The sequence below is a fragment of the Haemorhous mexicanus genome, chromosome 21 (genome assembly GCF_027477595.1).
Source record: "Haemorhous mexicanus isolate bHaeMex1 chromosome 21, bHaeMex1.pri, whole genome shotgun sequence".
NCBI lineage: Eukaryota > Metazoa > Chordata > Aves > Passeriformes > Fringillidae > Haemorhous > Haemorhous mexicanus.
Genome location: NC_082361.1, coordinates 5418477 through 5432856, shown reverse-complemented (window position 1 = coordinate 5432856; position 14380 = coordinate 5418477). Strand labels below are relative to the sequence as shown.

The 14380-nt window shown below is 47.1% G+C and overlaps 1 protein-coding gene across 1 annotated transcript; it reads left to right on the top strand.

The window, feature by feature from the left end:
• Positions 1–233: 233 nt before the first annotated feature.
• On the top strand, positions 234–14380 carry DOLPP1 (dolichyldiphosphatase 1). The gene is made up of 8 exons (XM_059865081.1): positions 234–386; positions 8530–8630; positions 10218–10302; positions 10561–10660; positions 11408–11506; positions 12778–12906; positions 13413–13502; positions 13980–14380. The coding sequence occupies exons 1-8, from the start codon at positions 311–313 to the stop codon at positions 14014–14016; spliced, it is 717 nt and encodes a 238-aa protein (XP_059721064.1). The 5' UTR covers positions 234–310; the 3' UTR covers positions 14017–14380.

The following is a 14380-nucleotide window of genomic DNA, read 5'->3' as shown; positions in this document are numbered from 1 at the left end:
GTACGAGCTGCTGATTAGCCCATCCGCACGGCACCGCTGGCCAATGACGAAACGTCCTGCAGCCCGCCTTTCCTCCGACTGGCTGTGCCGCTCCCTGCGCCCGCCCACTGCCGGGCCGCGGTGCCGCCAGCCGATTGGCTGAGGCGCTCCCCGGGCTGGATGTTTAATTGGGCGGTGCTGGGCTGCCCGGCGCCTCACATGCCGCGCACCGCCATTGGCCTGCCGCTCCCCGCGCCCCCGCCCATTGGCCGCACCGCCCCTCAAGAGCGTCCCGATTGGCCATAGCGGCCCGGCCCGGTATCCGGGTAAGATGGCCGCAGTCGGGGAGTGCTCGCTGCCCGCGCCGTGGCGGCCGGTCTCCCTCACTCACGTCGAGTATCCCGCAGGTAACGCTCCGTTTCGCCGCCGCCGGGCCTCCCCACTGCACCTCCGGGCGCGGCGGGCCCCTTTCCGCCGCCCCGCGGCGCCGCCGAGGGCCGCGCTGGCGGCTGCCAAATTGTGAGCCATTGAGCAGCAGCGCTGAGGCGGCAGGGCGCGCGTGCGCGTTGGGGGCGGCGAGGCTCTCTGCCAGATTGGGAGCCACGGCGGGAGCGGCGTTGCGCATGCGCGGTGGGGGCTCCGGGCTGGGGGGCTGCGGGGGGGGGTACGGGGAAGGGGACCGGGAATGGGCTCGGGGGGGCGGCTCGGTCCCGGGGATCCCGGAGCCGCCCGGCCCTCCACTGCCGCCCTGCCCGCTCCACACCGCTGCCTCGCCGCCCCTGCAGCCCTCTGGCCATGTGCGGTGCCCCTGGCTTCGAGGCGAGGATCCCACCCACGGTGTGTAGCTCCCGCTGCCGCCCCGGCAGCGTGCCGGTATCGGTGTCACCTCCCTGCTCCGAGCGCTGCGGGTCTGGCTCGGTGTGCCACCGTGCCGGCGGACTCTGGGGCCCTCGTGCCCCCTCAGGGAGCGGGGATGTGCCAGGGTGGCCGTGTCCCCTGGGTGGGCTCGGCTGCCGGGGGAGTTTGGGGGCTGTGCTGGCAGTGAGGGTGGCAGCGTGTCCCTGTCCCCGTGCTTCTGGTGCTGTTCCTGGGAGCTCTTTGGTCAGTCAGCGCTGAGGGAAATGCCCCGAGGGCTCCAGGCACAGGAGGCTTTGTGGCTCAGCTCTTGGCAAGGTGGGTTTGTGTCCTGGCAGCGTTGAGGAGCAGTAAGTGCCTGAGTGCAGGATGGGCTGTTCCAGCTGGGACAGGTATGATCCACAAAGGTCCTGCACACCAGGTGGAATGAATTCCTCATGTGTAAGAGCAAATGCGTCTGTGTTCAGCTGCCTAAACTGTGTCCCATCGGTGCCTGTGGTCCTTTGGAGGCTCCTGTGGGTGCTTTGTGCTGTGCTGGGTTTGGGTGCTTGTTATAATCAGAGATAATAGAAAAATGAAATGTCAGAGTTCTAGCATTAACCATTTGCTCAAAATCCAAGTATTGTCTAAACAGTGTTCTCAGTATTTCCAGTTCTAGTGAGCCCCCAGCTTGCCATGGAGTGTTGTTGTATGTCCTGTTTCAGTAGCTGGATTTTAGTTCCTGATGAAAGCTCCTCTCAGCAGTGCAATTCCTAAAGCTTTTAAAGTGCTTAGGGATCTTCTGGGTTGAAAGTGCCTATTTAGATAGGAGACTTGAAATGTGGCAACACTGAAAAAATATCTGGCACTGGAGATACATTATTTCTTGGCCCTCCCCCTTATGGCTGTTTCATGGTTTTCTGTGATGCTTTATGTGAAATACTGGCATTTCCTTTTCTGTCTCTTTCCACTGTCAGCTCCTCTGCCTTCCCCCTTCTCAAATATATTAATGTGTCAGTTTGGGAGAGATGGGAAATAATCTTGCCAGTAGTACTGATATATTCATCTTTGTATCTTATCTCCTTATCTGAACCTGGCAGTATACACAGAGCGTCCTGTGCTCCATTTGTTGGATTGGTTTGGGAAATGAAGGTGGTGGAAATCTCTGCACTAGGGTTATCTGTCAGATCTTGAACAGTGTGACATAACCTGAATATTTTCACTCTGTGTTGAGAGCTCTTAGACAGGCAAAGGGAGGAGATGATTGTCTGGAGGGGTAAATCACCACCCAACTTAGGGTTGTGTTTGGAGGGGATGGGCATTGTGTTTATCTTGGGTAAAACATGAGTTCTTGAAAGCCTACAAAGTGGAGACAAAGGACTAAAACCATAAAACAGCTGGAGGTATAAAAGTTTGTTAATTTATTTTCATAGAATCATTTAAGTTGGAGAAGCCCCTGAGATCACCAAGTCCAGCTGTTCCTCCAGCACTGCCAAGGCCACCACTAAACCCCATCCTCAAGTGCCACATTTACACAGCTCTTAAATCCCTCCAGGCACAGGGAGTCCACCACTGTCTGGGCAGCTGTGCCAGGGCTGGACAACACTTTCTGTGAAGAAGCTTTTCCTGATATACAAGTTAGACCTCCCCTGGTGCAGCTTTTGGCTGCTTCCTCTTCTCCTGTCCCTGTTCCCTGGGAGCAGAGCCTGATGCGGGCCCCTCAGCTGTCAGTGAGTTGTGCAGAGCCAGAAGGTTCCCCCAGGCCTCCTTTTTTCTCCAGGCTGAGCTCCCTCATCTCCCTCAGCTGCTCCTGGTGCTCCAGATCCTTCCCCAGCTCTGTTCCCTCCTCTGGACATGCTTCAGCCCCTTAATGTCTCTCTTGTTGCGAGGGGCACAAAGCTGCCCTGAGGATTTGAGGTGGGGCCTTAGCAGTGTCCAGCACAGGGAGACTTGGTGTCATCAGTGAAGTGAGAGTGCACTTGATCTCCTTGGCCAGTTCATTAATAAACATATAAACAGAACCTGCCTAAGAACTGAGCCCAGCCCCAGCTGGATTTAGGTCCTTTCCCCACCAATCTGGGCCTGGACAGGTTTTTTACCTGGAAAACAGAGCATCTATCCAAGCTGTGGGTATTCTCCAGGAGAGTGCTGTGGAAAGCATTGTCAAAGGCTTTACTAAGGCAAGGTAGACAACATTTTGGTCTAAAATAGTGACTTGCAGTAAACCATAGATCTGAAGCCTTTACCTGGATTTGGGGAAAGTGCTCTTAACTTTATTTAGAAAGCTGTTCACATTCAGCCTGGGCACATCTGAACTCCAGGTCCGTAAAGTACCTAGGTAATGTATATTTATAAAGGAGTGATGTTGGCAGCAGGCTCAGCACAGTGGAGTTAATGTAGCCTTGTGCTGCTGAGAGGGTTGGAACGAGAAATGGATCCTGCTTTTACCAGCATCAATTATTAAACTGTCTTGGCATGTCATGCACTGCTCTGTGGCAAACAGCTTCGGCTCTTGGCTGATCCCAGAGGCTGCTGAGCTGCTGTGGCAACTGCCTCTGAAAATCTCACATCTTTAAAGATTTCCAGTGCAGAACCCCAGCTTTCATCTGCCATGGGTGATGGTCCTGCTCCCTGGGGCCAGGTAAAATGGTGTCACTGCTGATTCCTGCCTGGCAGATGAAGCCTGGATTTGGGCTTCTGCTTCTAATTGTGAAGGGGAGAGGTGTCTCCAGAAAGGTGCTCCCTGTTCTGATCTAATGTTTCCTTATCAATAGTGATACATCAAACCCATCCCGAGTTGCTTGTGTGGCTCTCCAGGGCTTTCTGTGATGTCCACTTTGAGCAAAACAAATGAGAAACAGCAAATGAATGCTGTGGTAATCAACTGCAGACTGGTCTGAGGAATGCAGTCTTGGAGACCTGACTGAAATACTACCCATAGGGAATGTTAGGATTAAACATAGGGAGAAAAAAAATCAGCCATGGCAGTGCTGGCTGCGTGTGCTAAAGCACGCTGCTGCAGAGGACAGCCTGTAAAAATATCATCCTGATGCTGCTTTCGGAATTTTTTGATCCTGGAGCTTTTCATATTACCAGCTCTGTTTTGGTGAGACCAAGGAATGATCTGGCATAGTGTCAGGTTGCTGGCAGGTAGGCAGGAATAATCCTTCTTCCCTATGTCCTTCCAGTAATGAGCTGGTGATTGCATCAGGACTGTGAAATCCTTTGATGGATGTATAAAAGCTGTATCTCTAATTGTTCTTTGAATCCATTTCTGCTTTGGATCTCACGGTATCTTTGGCACTGAGCTTTGTAGCTTAATGTGGTTGTTGTTTCTTTTCTGTTAAGTCCACTGCTCAGTAATTTCATCAAACACTCTCTCATGTGCAGTGAGAGGCAGCAATTGTTTGCTGTCAATTTCTCCGTATAATTCATGACTTCATAGAGCTGTTGTATCATCTGTTTTCCTTTTTCAGCTGAAAATCTGATTTATTTGGTGTTTTCTGAATGGTTGCTGTTGCATATTTATCTTTGTCCCCATTCTATTTGCCTTTTCTGTATGTACTCTCCCTTTTTAGCTGGTGACACCACAATTGCATAATAAATTTTTATAGTGCTGTAACAGTAACTTCTGTTGTGCTCTTAAAAATGTTCTTCTTGCTTTTTGACTGCTGCAGAGCACTGGATGCTACTCTGAAGGTATTGGCACACACTGAGTCTTAGGGTTTTTGTTTGATAACAACTGAACTAAATCCTGTCATGTCATGGGTATAATTAGGGTTGTTTTTTCCCGTATGCATTGCTTTGCATGGGATGACTTTGTGCTGCAGACTTAAAACTCATCTTCAGGGACTTCCTGCCTGTAGGGTGAGTTTCACTGGAGAAACATTGAGTTCCTGGTTTGTTTGGGTTTTTTATTATTATTTGGAGAAAAGAAAGAAAACTTCCTCTCTTCAGTGCAGCTGGGATTCTTAGAGCTCTGGGACTTTCTGGACCTTCTCACACTGGACAAATTCTTTAAGGAGAGAAACCTGGTGTGCCAAACCTTTTCTCTGCAGAATGACAGAATCTTCCCATTTTCCCAGTTTCTCCAGGATGTTTCCTACAGCCAGACAGAGCTGGAGAGGCAGGTGTGCAGTGGATAAAGATGTTCAAAGGTGCTGTGTCTGTGCTTTGGCTCAGCAGTTCTTGTTGCTGTTCAGTATCAGCACATGCAGCTCCTATAGGAATGTTTGTTCTGATAACCCTCCTGTGGTTCTGTGCGAGCTGGGAGCTCACAAGTCAGGTCTCATTCCAGAGCTAAGCAGTATCTCTTGGAAGAAGCAGATCCCACTCTTGTTTGGCTGCTTTAATGCAGGGTTTATGTCTAATCTCCCTGCAGAAGTTATGTCTGATTCCTGCCTTTGTGCCATAATTTAAAGCCTGCTGTAGATATTATTGCTGTCCCCCAGCTCATGTTATAGGCATATGCACAAGCAGAGGAAACGACTCTTTTATATCATGAATATTTAGTGAGACACATACACTGCATGCTGTCTGTGCAACTTGCACATGTGCACTTAGCCAAGAACACACAACCAGTGGCAGTGCCACAAATAGATCCTTCAATAGGAAGTGGTGGTGGCAAAGCTCAGTCTTGTGGTAGGATGTGGTTGGGGGCTGTTGATTCACATTTTTACATCCTATACAGGTTAAGTAGATGTGGTGAAGCTCAGCTATTTCTACCGACAGGATGCTGGGTAAAATGTTGAATTGGAGCAGAAGTAGATGCTGAATGAAGGCTGAAAAAATAGCGTGTGTCTGAGCTATGTATAGTGCTGCATGCACTTATCTCTTGGCTGCCCAAAAATGGGGTAGTTGCATCCTTTATTTTTGCTTTTTGAGCTCCAAATAATGTCCAGGGAAAGCTGGACTTGAACAAAGCAGAATTTAAAACTAAATGAAACCTAAGATATGTATTAAGTAGATTCTCCTTTTGTATTTTTGTGGAGATTTTGCCTCTGTTCCTGCTGGTTGGAGGAACTGCTTTAAAATTCCCAAGTTTAGCAAATTAAAGGGAAAATAATTTTTTATAAAAAAAGACAGGGGTGCTGCTTGCTAGATCTGACTGGACTTTAAACTGTGGCTCTCCTGCACGTCTCCTTTCCCTGGGAATAAGTCTCAGAGCGCACTGGAGCGTGAGAGGAGACAGGAGTGACAGAAGTAATCACGCTCCAAGGCCCCTGGAGCGCTGAGCAGCGCTGGCCTTTCTCTCAGAGCTCACTTTGCCTCCTCCACTGGGGATTTCCAGTCCTTTCTGAGCTGGGTTAGTCACTGAAGCTCTGCCTTGAGCTGCTGATCCAGTGGGGCTGTTTGTGATGGCATTAGTGTGTTTCTGGGGTAGGTCCAGTGCTGCCTTCAGTGCCCAGCTGTTTATTTGCCTCCTCTGTAGAAAAAGTGGCTTCAGAATGTGACTGTGTTTAATTGCCATTAGCCACAGGAACATGAAGTGCTATTAGTGATATCTGCTCTAAATGGACTGCTGAAATATTTGAGGAGCTTTTGTGTTAAGATTGAGTGAAGGTCTTGGTGCCTGTAGGCACATCTGGGACTTGATGGTGTCTGGTTCCCCTCTCAGGTGTGGTTTTTGTGCCTGTGAAGCCTGGGTGATTTGATTTTTTGGGAATGTTATCATGTAACATAACAGAGGATTTTGAGTTTGCCACTGCTGATCCTATTTAAATTAAAAGACTACTTGTTTAAGTACCTTTCCACCATCTGCACAAGAAATAGAACCCTCTGAGAAGATAAATAATCTGGTTTTATTTCTACTTGACAAAATTATGGCTTTTAATGTGGAAGTGCTAAGCCTTTATGTACCGTGGATTAACAGAGTAAGTGATCTGAAACATGGTGATCTTTTGAAGATGAGCTCTCTTTATTTGGCAATGCTGGAATTGAGACTTTTGGATCGTATTCCTAAGGCTTTCAGGGCAGTTTAATTGTCTCTTGACAAGGTGGCTTCTCTCATGAATTCCCTGATCGTTGATGATGGAACTCATTTTGTTGAGAGTTTGTGATTTATGTAAAACCACAAGGGGCTTGATTGTCCATTGCCAAGTAACTGGTACTGTCACTTACATCCCCTTTGTGTTACCATAATCCATTGCTTTGGGAGCATTTGGAATGCACCTGATGCAAGACAAACCTGCCATATGGAGCAAGAAAAGTTTCAAATTCAACATCTTCCAACTCTTTTCAGGTTAAAACCAAAGCAGAGCCTCATTTCAGTGGAAACCCAGCATGCCTGGGGGTTTTGTCCTCCAAATCTTCCTCCTTTCACCTAACTCCTGCTAATAATCTTTGCTGATGATGTTGCTGGTTCCCAAATTTAACCCAGAGTTTGGAATTCCAGAGGCTTCCATGCACTGTACCTGATGTAACCACAACTATGTGGCCATAACATCAGCAGCATGAACTTTGTTGTGAAGGGGCAATAACTTCTTTTTTTATCAGTTCCATCACTCAGAGGCTGAGGTTAAAGTCCTTTTCACCAAGTGCTGCTTTGAAATGTGGGTGTGTGGGCTGGGGAGCCTGGGTGTCTTGCAGTGGAATTGATCTAGGAATGAGTCCAATGCTCAGACTTGCAGAGGCATCCTGTTTCCTTCTGAGAGGAGGGAAGAAGGACAAATTTATGTGGGGGCTGAGCCTTTTGTGTTCAGTGATGGGATGGAGAGGATCTGGTCTGTGAGAACCAATACTCAAAGTACCCATCTCTTCTGCTGCTTGCTGGGTTCATACAGTGAGTTTGTAGTGACTTCTGTATTTAAAGATTCTTTGGCAGACAGTTCTCACTCTTCCCATACAAATTGCTGATTTGGAGCAAAATTGCTCTGATAATTTTTTGTGTCCTCGGAATTTGTGCTGACATCTTTTCTCCAGATATTTCTGTAGGTGTCCCTTTTTGGGGAAGAGAGGCAAGAGAAATTTGGATCAAAATGCACAGCTGCTCCTTACTGTTGCTGCCCACTTCTGTGTCTGTTGTAGTTCAGAATAAAGGTTTTGAGGGACCTTATGACCTCTGTGAGGTCCCATTGCAGCTCCCTGATTCTCCCTGGGGGATAACTAGACTGTTAATTATTTGGGTTGGAGGCCCAAATCCCCCTCTGTGTGGTACAAGTGGGCTACTGGTTAAAAAGGCAGAGTCTCCTTTATTTCCCTGACATCTCCTGCTATGTTTAGCTATTTATTTCCTTCCCATTTTGCTAATGCTGGTGTTCATGCAGACACATGGTGAGACAGATTAGGAAGCTGATCCAGCTGAAAACTAACCCATTTTAGTGAGGGAGTGGGAAAGGATTTGTTTGGGGTCTGTTTGCTGGCTCAGAGAAGAAATAGGAATGAGAGGAAGGGAAAGATGCTGCCTCTTTTGCAGCAGCCTGTGCTCATGTTGGATTAAAGTGGCTCTGGGCCCACACCCATGGTTATTGTTGTAAACTGGGTATAAATCTCTGCTGGATGATTCCAGGCTCCTTTCACTCTTGATTTTGAACCTGCTTGGAAGCACTGCTGTCTCCCTGCCTCAGCTCCTCTGTTGTTCTGGAACACAGGGACTTGCTGCACTGCTGAGTTTGTCCCTCTGCTCTGTGATGCAGGGCTCTGACTGACTCATATTGTGGTGGCTGGCAAGTACCTGTGAAGTTCACACTGATTTCTTTCTCTTGTTTGTTTCCCCAGGTGATTTCTCTGGCCAGCTTTTAGCTTATTTGAGTCTTGGTCCAATATTCATTATTGTTGGCTTTGTAACACTCATCATATTCAAGAGAGAGCTTCACACGGTGAGTCCTTCTCTCCCTTCCCAGCCTCTCCTTATGACAAAATTCTTTTCCTTTGTCACCTGGGGCTCCTGTATTCACACTTCTTTTTCTCTCTAAAAGGAGCAAGCTGAGGAAAGCCATCTTCCTGTCAGGGAACAGCAGGAGACACTTAGCACCAGTACCAGGTTAAAAGGCTGCTCAGCCTTTTCTGACTTCTCTGTTATGCTGGTGTGTTTTGGACATTATCTGTCCAGAGCCATCGAGGGAGATGTCTGAGGAAGTACAGAATGCTGTTGCAGAGTGGGAACACTCCCAAGATCCAGTAGGATCATAGCACTGGGCAGCATATGCAGGAAATGGTGTGTGTAACTCAGGGGGATGCACTTTCTTTGAGCTACTGAGGCAGAAAAGGGGATAAAAACAAAACCTACAGCTTTCCAAGGGAGTGGATCTGTCTTTAAGGGCTTGTATTTCAAATGTGAGTTGAATACCAGGGGCAGAAGAGACTTGTTTCAATCCAAATTCTTAAAATGCTTTTTATCTGCTCTGCCAGGTAGTTGGGAATCAGTGTCATGAATAAACTCCCTCTAGGACATAAAAACCTCTTGTAGCATTTGTCCTCAGTAAACAGATAAAACTGGGGCCACTGAAAGGATTTTGACAGCACATTTTGAACGTAGGGCCACAGTGTCATGGGAACCAGTGGCCCAAGGGACCTGGGAATAGGGAACTTTTAACTAGGGAAGGCAACTGTACAGCTTTGACAACTCAAAGGTTTTGTGTTGGCCCAAAAGAGAAAAGAAGCCAGAGTAACTATTGCACAGATTTACAGGTTTCTCAATTGCTTGGTGTTGGTAGCAAGACAAGTGTTGAGGTTGATTCTCTGTTCTTCATGTGGGAAGTCACCACTGGGCTGGAGAGAGACCCTGGCTGCCTTGCAGCAGTCTGATCTGTGGCTCAGGATGTGGAGTGAAAAATTGCTTCATCATGTGGAATGGGACTGAGTGCTAAGGAGGCAGTGTCATCACCAGCTGGCAATTTGATCACAGCAGCACGACTAATTTAGGGGAGGTGTATGAACTGTGAAGTTGAAGAGCAAAAATAAATGCTACCAGGTCTTGCTTAGCTCAGAATGTGAATTCATCTTAGACTGAAGACAGCAGCTTCAAGATGAAAATATTCATAGAAGGAAAAGCCAGAAAGCCTAAAAAGTCACCTTTGTTTTAAACTATTTACCCAAATAACAGTGTCTGCACTCCCCCTGTTGGTCATTGGGAAAAGCCAGTTCCCAAAACCTGCCCTATTAAAAAGGTCACTTTCTGCACTCCCTGGTGCAAGGTGCTGGCAGAAGTGCCCTACTGTGTCGTTTTTGTCTTTCTGTGTATCATCTGCTGAAAAGCTGCATGTACACAATATGTTGCCAAATATAAAGTGAGATGAAAATAAATGCTGTTCTTCTCAGGTATAGAATTTGGAAGCCATTGGTTTTAACTCTAGTAGTCAAAAAAGAAAATTAGAAGCATAGTGTTTGGGGTTTTGTCAACAGAGAGAGCCTGGTAAGTAGAAGGATCTCTTAGAGGGGATGACACAGCTGTCTTGCCTTCACAGATCTCTTTCTTGGGAGGGCTGGTGTTCAACGAGGCAGTGAACTGGTTAATAAAAAATGTAATCCGGGAGCCTCGGCCGTGCGAAGGTAGGGTGTGGACCATGAGTGTGGTGGTGTCAGGGGAGTTTTGGGTGGAATGCTGACTGGGGGGGTTAGAGGGGTTTTCCCCCTTTGCCTCATGTTGGCTGTGGATGTTTGGGTGCAAAAAGGCTGACAGAGCCTCCTGAGCAGGGACATGTCCTGTGAGCTTTGTGCATGCTTCAGCAGCATGGGCTGGCTTCACATCTGGAGTGTTCCAGCTGCTGACCATACCTTGACCATATTCTTTTTTTCTTCTCTTCCCAGAAGCCCATTCAACAGTGACCACAAAATATGGGATGCCGTCCAGCCACTCCCAATTCATGTGGTTTTTCTCTGTCTATTCTTTTCTGTTCCTTTATTTAAGGTAAAAATTCTGGGTCAGGTTTTGGCTGTTAATATGTTGAAACACCTGAAATGGGTGGCTCCCTTGCTGGGTGCTACTTGAGTGGGATAATGGAACTAAATCTGAGGACCTGCACAATTTATTGTGGCTTGGGTGGGATTGGAGTATGTCTGTCTCAATCTGAGTGTAGGGCTGGAGTTTCTTTTTCTAAGCTATGATGGTGCCCCAGTGTGAGGGAGGAGGTGGAGGATAGGGAGGAGAAATGAAGAGCTGCTTTCTCATTTTGTCTCAGTTTCAGTGGGGTTATCTACAATCTTTTGGATAATACCAGCTGTCCACTTGCATGACTTTTTAGTTGGCTTCCCTTGCCAAGTACTGGGTTTACCTGTGCTTTAATGAACTTCTTGCTGGAGCGTGGCTCTGTCTTGTGGCTCTGGGTGGAGGAAGACAAACTTTGAGTTCCTCCTGCCTGTGTGGGTGATGGAGAGACTCTGTCTTTGCTCCCTCTTGCATGTGCTCAGCACGTGCCTCTCACATCAGTGTGAGCATCCTGCCTTCCATCACAGCCATCCCTGTTCACAGTTGGAGAGAAACACCTGTGGCTTCTTGGCTGCTCTTTAACTGCTGCCAGTGGGACAGATTACTCCACTGGGGTCATGGGCCCATCAATCCCATCCCAGCAGCAAAGCTTCCCTAGGATTTCAGAGGGAGGGAGGTCAGGAGTGCTCAGCTCCCTGCCCTGTGCTAATGGCTCTCCATCTCTTTCAGAATGCACCAAACAAACAACGCGAGGTTTCTGGATTTACTATGGCGACATGTGCTGTCCATCTGCCTCGTCACAGTGGCTTTGCTAGTCTCATATAGTAGGTATGGAGCAACTGTTTCTCTTCTGTTCTCACACAGCCTTGTGGCCTATCCCAGCCAGCAGCCCTGGCATTTCTTATCCTGCCTTTCCCACCTGATTCTGCACTGCGCTTACGAGTCAGAGCTTTGTAGAAGTGTTGCCATGAGACCCAATAAACAAAAGTGCTACGTGTGTGGTGCTTCACAAGCATTTACAAAACCCCAAATCAACTGAGCTTGTGCCAGTTCCCCACGGGCTCCAGTGCCATGCTCCATCCAGCCTCACTGCCTCGCCCTCTTTTCAGCTCTAAGTGTGGAGGCATTGCCCTTGCCTGGGCACACCAGCATCTGCAGCATGTGGATGGCTACAGTTGATCAATCCCACTGTTTTGCTTGAGCATTAGTTAATCAAAACGTTGATAGCTGTTGGCAAGATTTAGTTGTATTGAGATGGATAAAGAAAATGGAACTGTAATTGTGATTTTTTTTTTTCTTTTTTAGTAGATTAAATGTAAAGTGAGCTCCAGTAATTGGAAAAACAGACAAATTCAAGCTAGAAATAGGGTCACATTTTCCACAGGAAAGTAATTACCTGTTGGCACAGTTGACTGTACGCTACAGCTGATTACTTATTACTAATTATTTTAAAAGCCTGACAGGACAAATTTGTCAGAGGTATATGGTCTAATTAAAACAAAATTAGAGGAAATCAAGTGACCTATGTTAGACAGAAGGTCAGATAAGATGATCATAATGATATGTGAGCAAAAAGAATTTCGATTGTAGCTTGTGCACACATAGCAGGCCAACAGTGCAGCTCTGAGTGGCTGCAGTCACAGTGAGGACATTGGTCACACAGCCTCTGTGCCTGTCACATTGGAGAGCACCAAAATCACCAAAAAAATTGCTGTCTATGTTCTTAAAAACCTTTAAGCCCCAGTTTTGTTGGCCTGGGTGAGACTTGTCCTGTTACTGCCTTCTGAAAAGTTTCTTGTGTGAACTAATGGTATTAGTTCTTCAGCTGATCCAAAGATGGATGAAGAAGAATGTGGAGGGTTATTGGCTTAAGCTCAAACTAGAAGTGCTCCAAACTGAAACTTCTGTAGCAGGGAAGAATTTTCCCCAGTTACTTTCCCCCACTATTTTTGCCAGCTTTTAACTGAAAAAAGACACCCACTTTTAACATCTGGACAATAACTTGCACCCACGTCTGTGGGTCCAGTGATGCCTCAGCTCCTGAGTCTTGGTTCCTTTTGTTTTAAAGCCTGTCTGGTGACTCTTCTCTTCCACTGCAGGGTTTATTTGCTTTACCACACCTGGAGCCAAGTCCTATATGGAGGTGTGGCAGGAAGCATCATGGCCATCGCCTGGTTTGCCTTCACACAGGAGATCCTAACTCCCCTCTTCCCGAGGATAGCTGCGTGGTAAGTCTCTGTATTCTGTGGAGGTTTGTTATGGATGTTAGAAATGAGAATTCCTGGGCTCTGACCCAGTTTTGCATACTGGCTGTTGTGTAACGTACTTTGTTCCTCCATGTTTTTTTGTGCATGCATATATATGAAGGATCATATGTCCTTGATAAGGGTGGGGAAGAGGGAATTCACTCAATTGCTACATTTTGTAAAGCCCTGCTAAAGCTTTGAGGTGTGGCAGCCTGCTGGAGGAGCTTTGCAAGATGAACAGCAGACCTTTCTTAATGAATGTCTAATGACCCAGTCAAATTGCAGCGCTATTTACATGTAATATAGTCTGGAAATATTGCAAAAGTAAAGAAAAAAATGTTTTTTTAACATGTAACAAAGCCTGAAGTGATAGAATAGTACTGTTAAGTAGAGCAGCTTTTGGTTTTATGTTTGTTTTTTTTAAAATCAAAATTCCAGTGAAGAAAGTCTAATTATTTCCCCCTTTCCACCACATTGTCCTTTTTCAGGCCAATTTCAGAGTTCTTTTTAATCCGAGATACCAGCCTCATTCCTAACATCCTGTGGTTTGAATACACAGTCACAAGAGCAGAAGCAAGGTAAGTTCTGTTGGGAGTGGAGGAGCTGTTGCTGCTCTGACCTTTCAGATGCAGTTATTAATTAATTTTCTGATATGTAGCTGATAATTTTCAGCTGCTGTGGGTAGAATAGCTCGAAGTAAGGAAATACCAAGTTGTGGGTTAATGATTGCACCTGAAAGGTGAGTCTGGAGAGGGTGTGATTCAAGAATTTAATCTCAATTAAGTAACATTTCAGCTCCCTGGCTTATGGTTTTTGCAAGCAGTTGTTTATAATCTTGCATCCACACGTGAGCTTGTGTTCACTGAAGATGGGGTGGGTGTTGTGGGAGTGTGGAGAGTGGGAAGGAATGATCAGCTTGGCAGATATGGCAGGGACACTAGTTTTGTGTGGAGCTAAGCAGAGGCATACTTTAATCCTCCTGTATTTGCCTCTGGTTTGTTGCAGCCCCCTGGGCTGGGGTCCCCTGTGTCACCCGTGCCTGTGTTGCCTTGCAGGAACAGACAGCGCAAGCTGGGTACGAAGCTGCAGTGACCGGAACGTGGGGACCAGGGCGCGCTTTAACGGAGACAGACAAGAGCAGAGACCTGGGAGCAGCAAGGAGCCTTTTTACAGACGGACCAAAGGAACAGGCAGGGACCATACCCAAAACCTGAAAGCCTTTGCTCTGCTTTAGCAGCTAAGCTGGATGCTCCCTGATGCATGTGGGACCGTGCAGGAGTAGAAACTCATTTTGAACACAGATGCACATGGTTGGATGTACCATCGTGTCTACGTCAGGGGAGGGGGGAGAAAATGCCTGGTGTCGTGTTCGGGGGAGGGAAAACCAAAAATGAATCCTTTCTGTGACTTTTTTTTTCAGCATGAAATATACACACTATTTATTTATTTTTTTAAA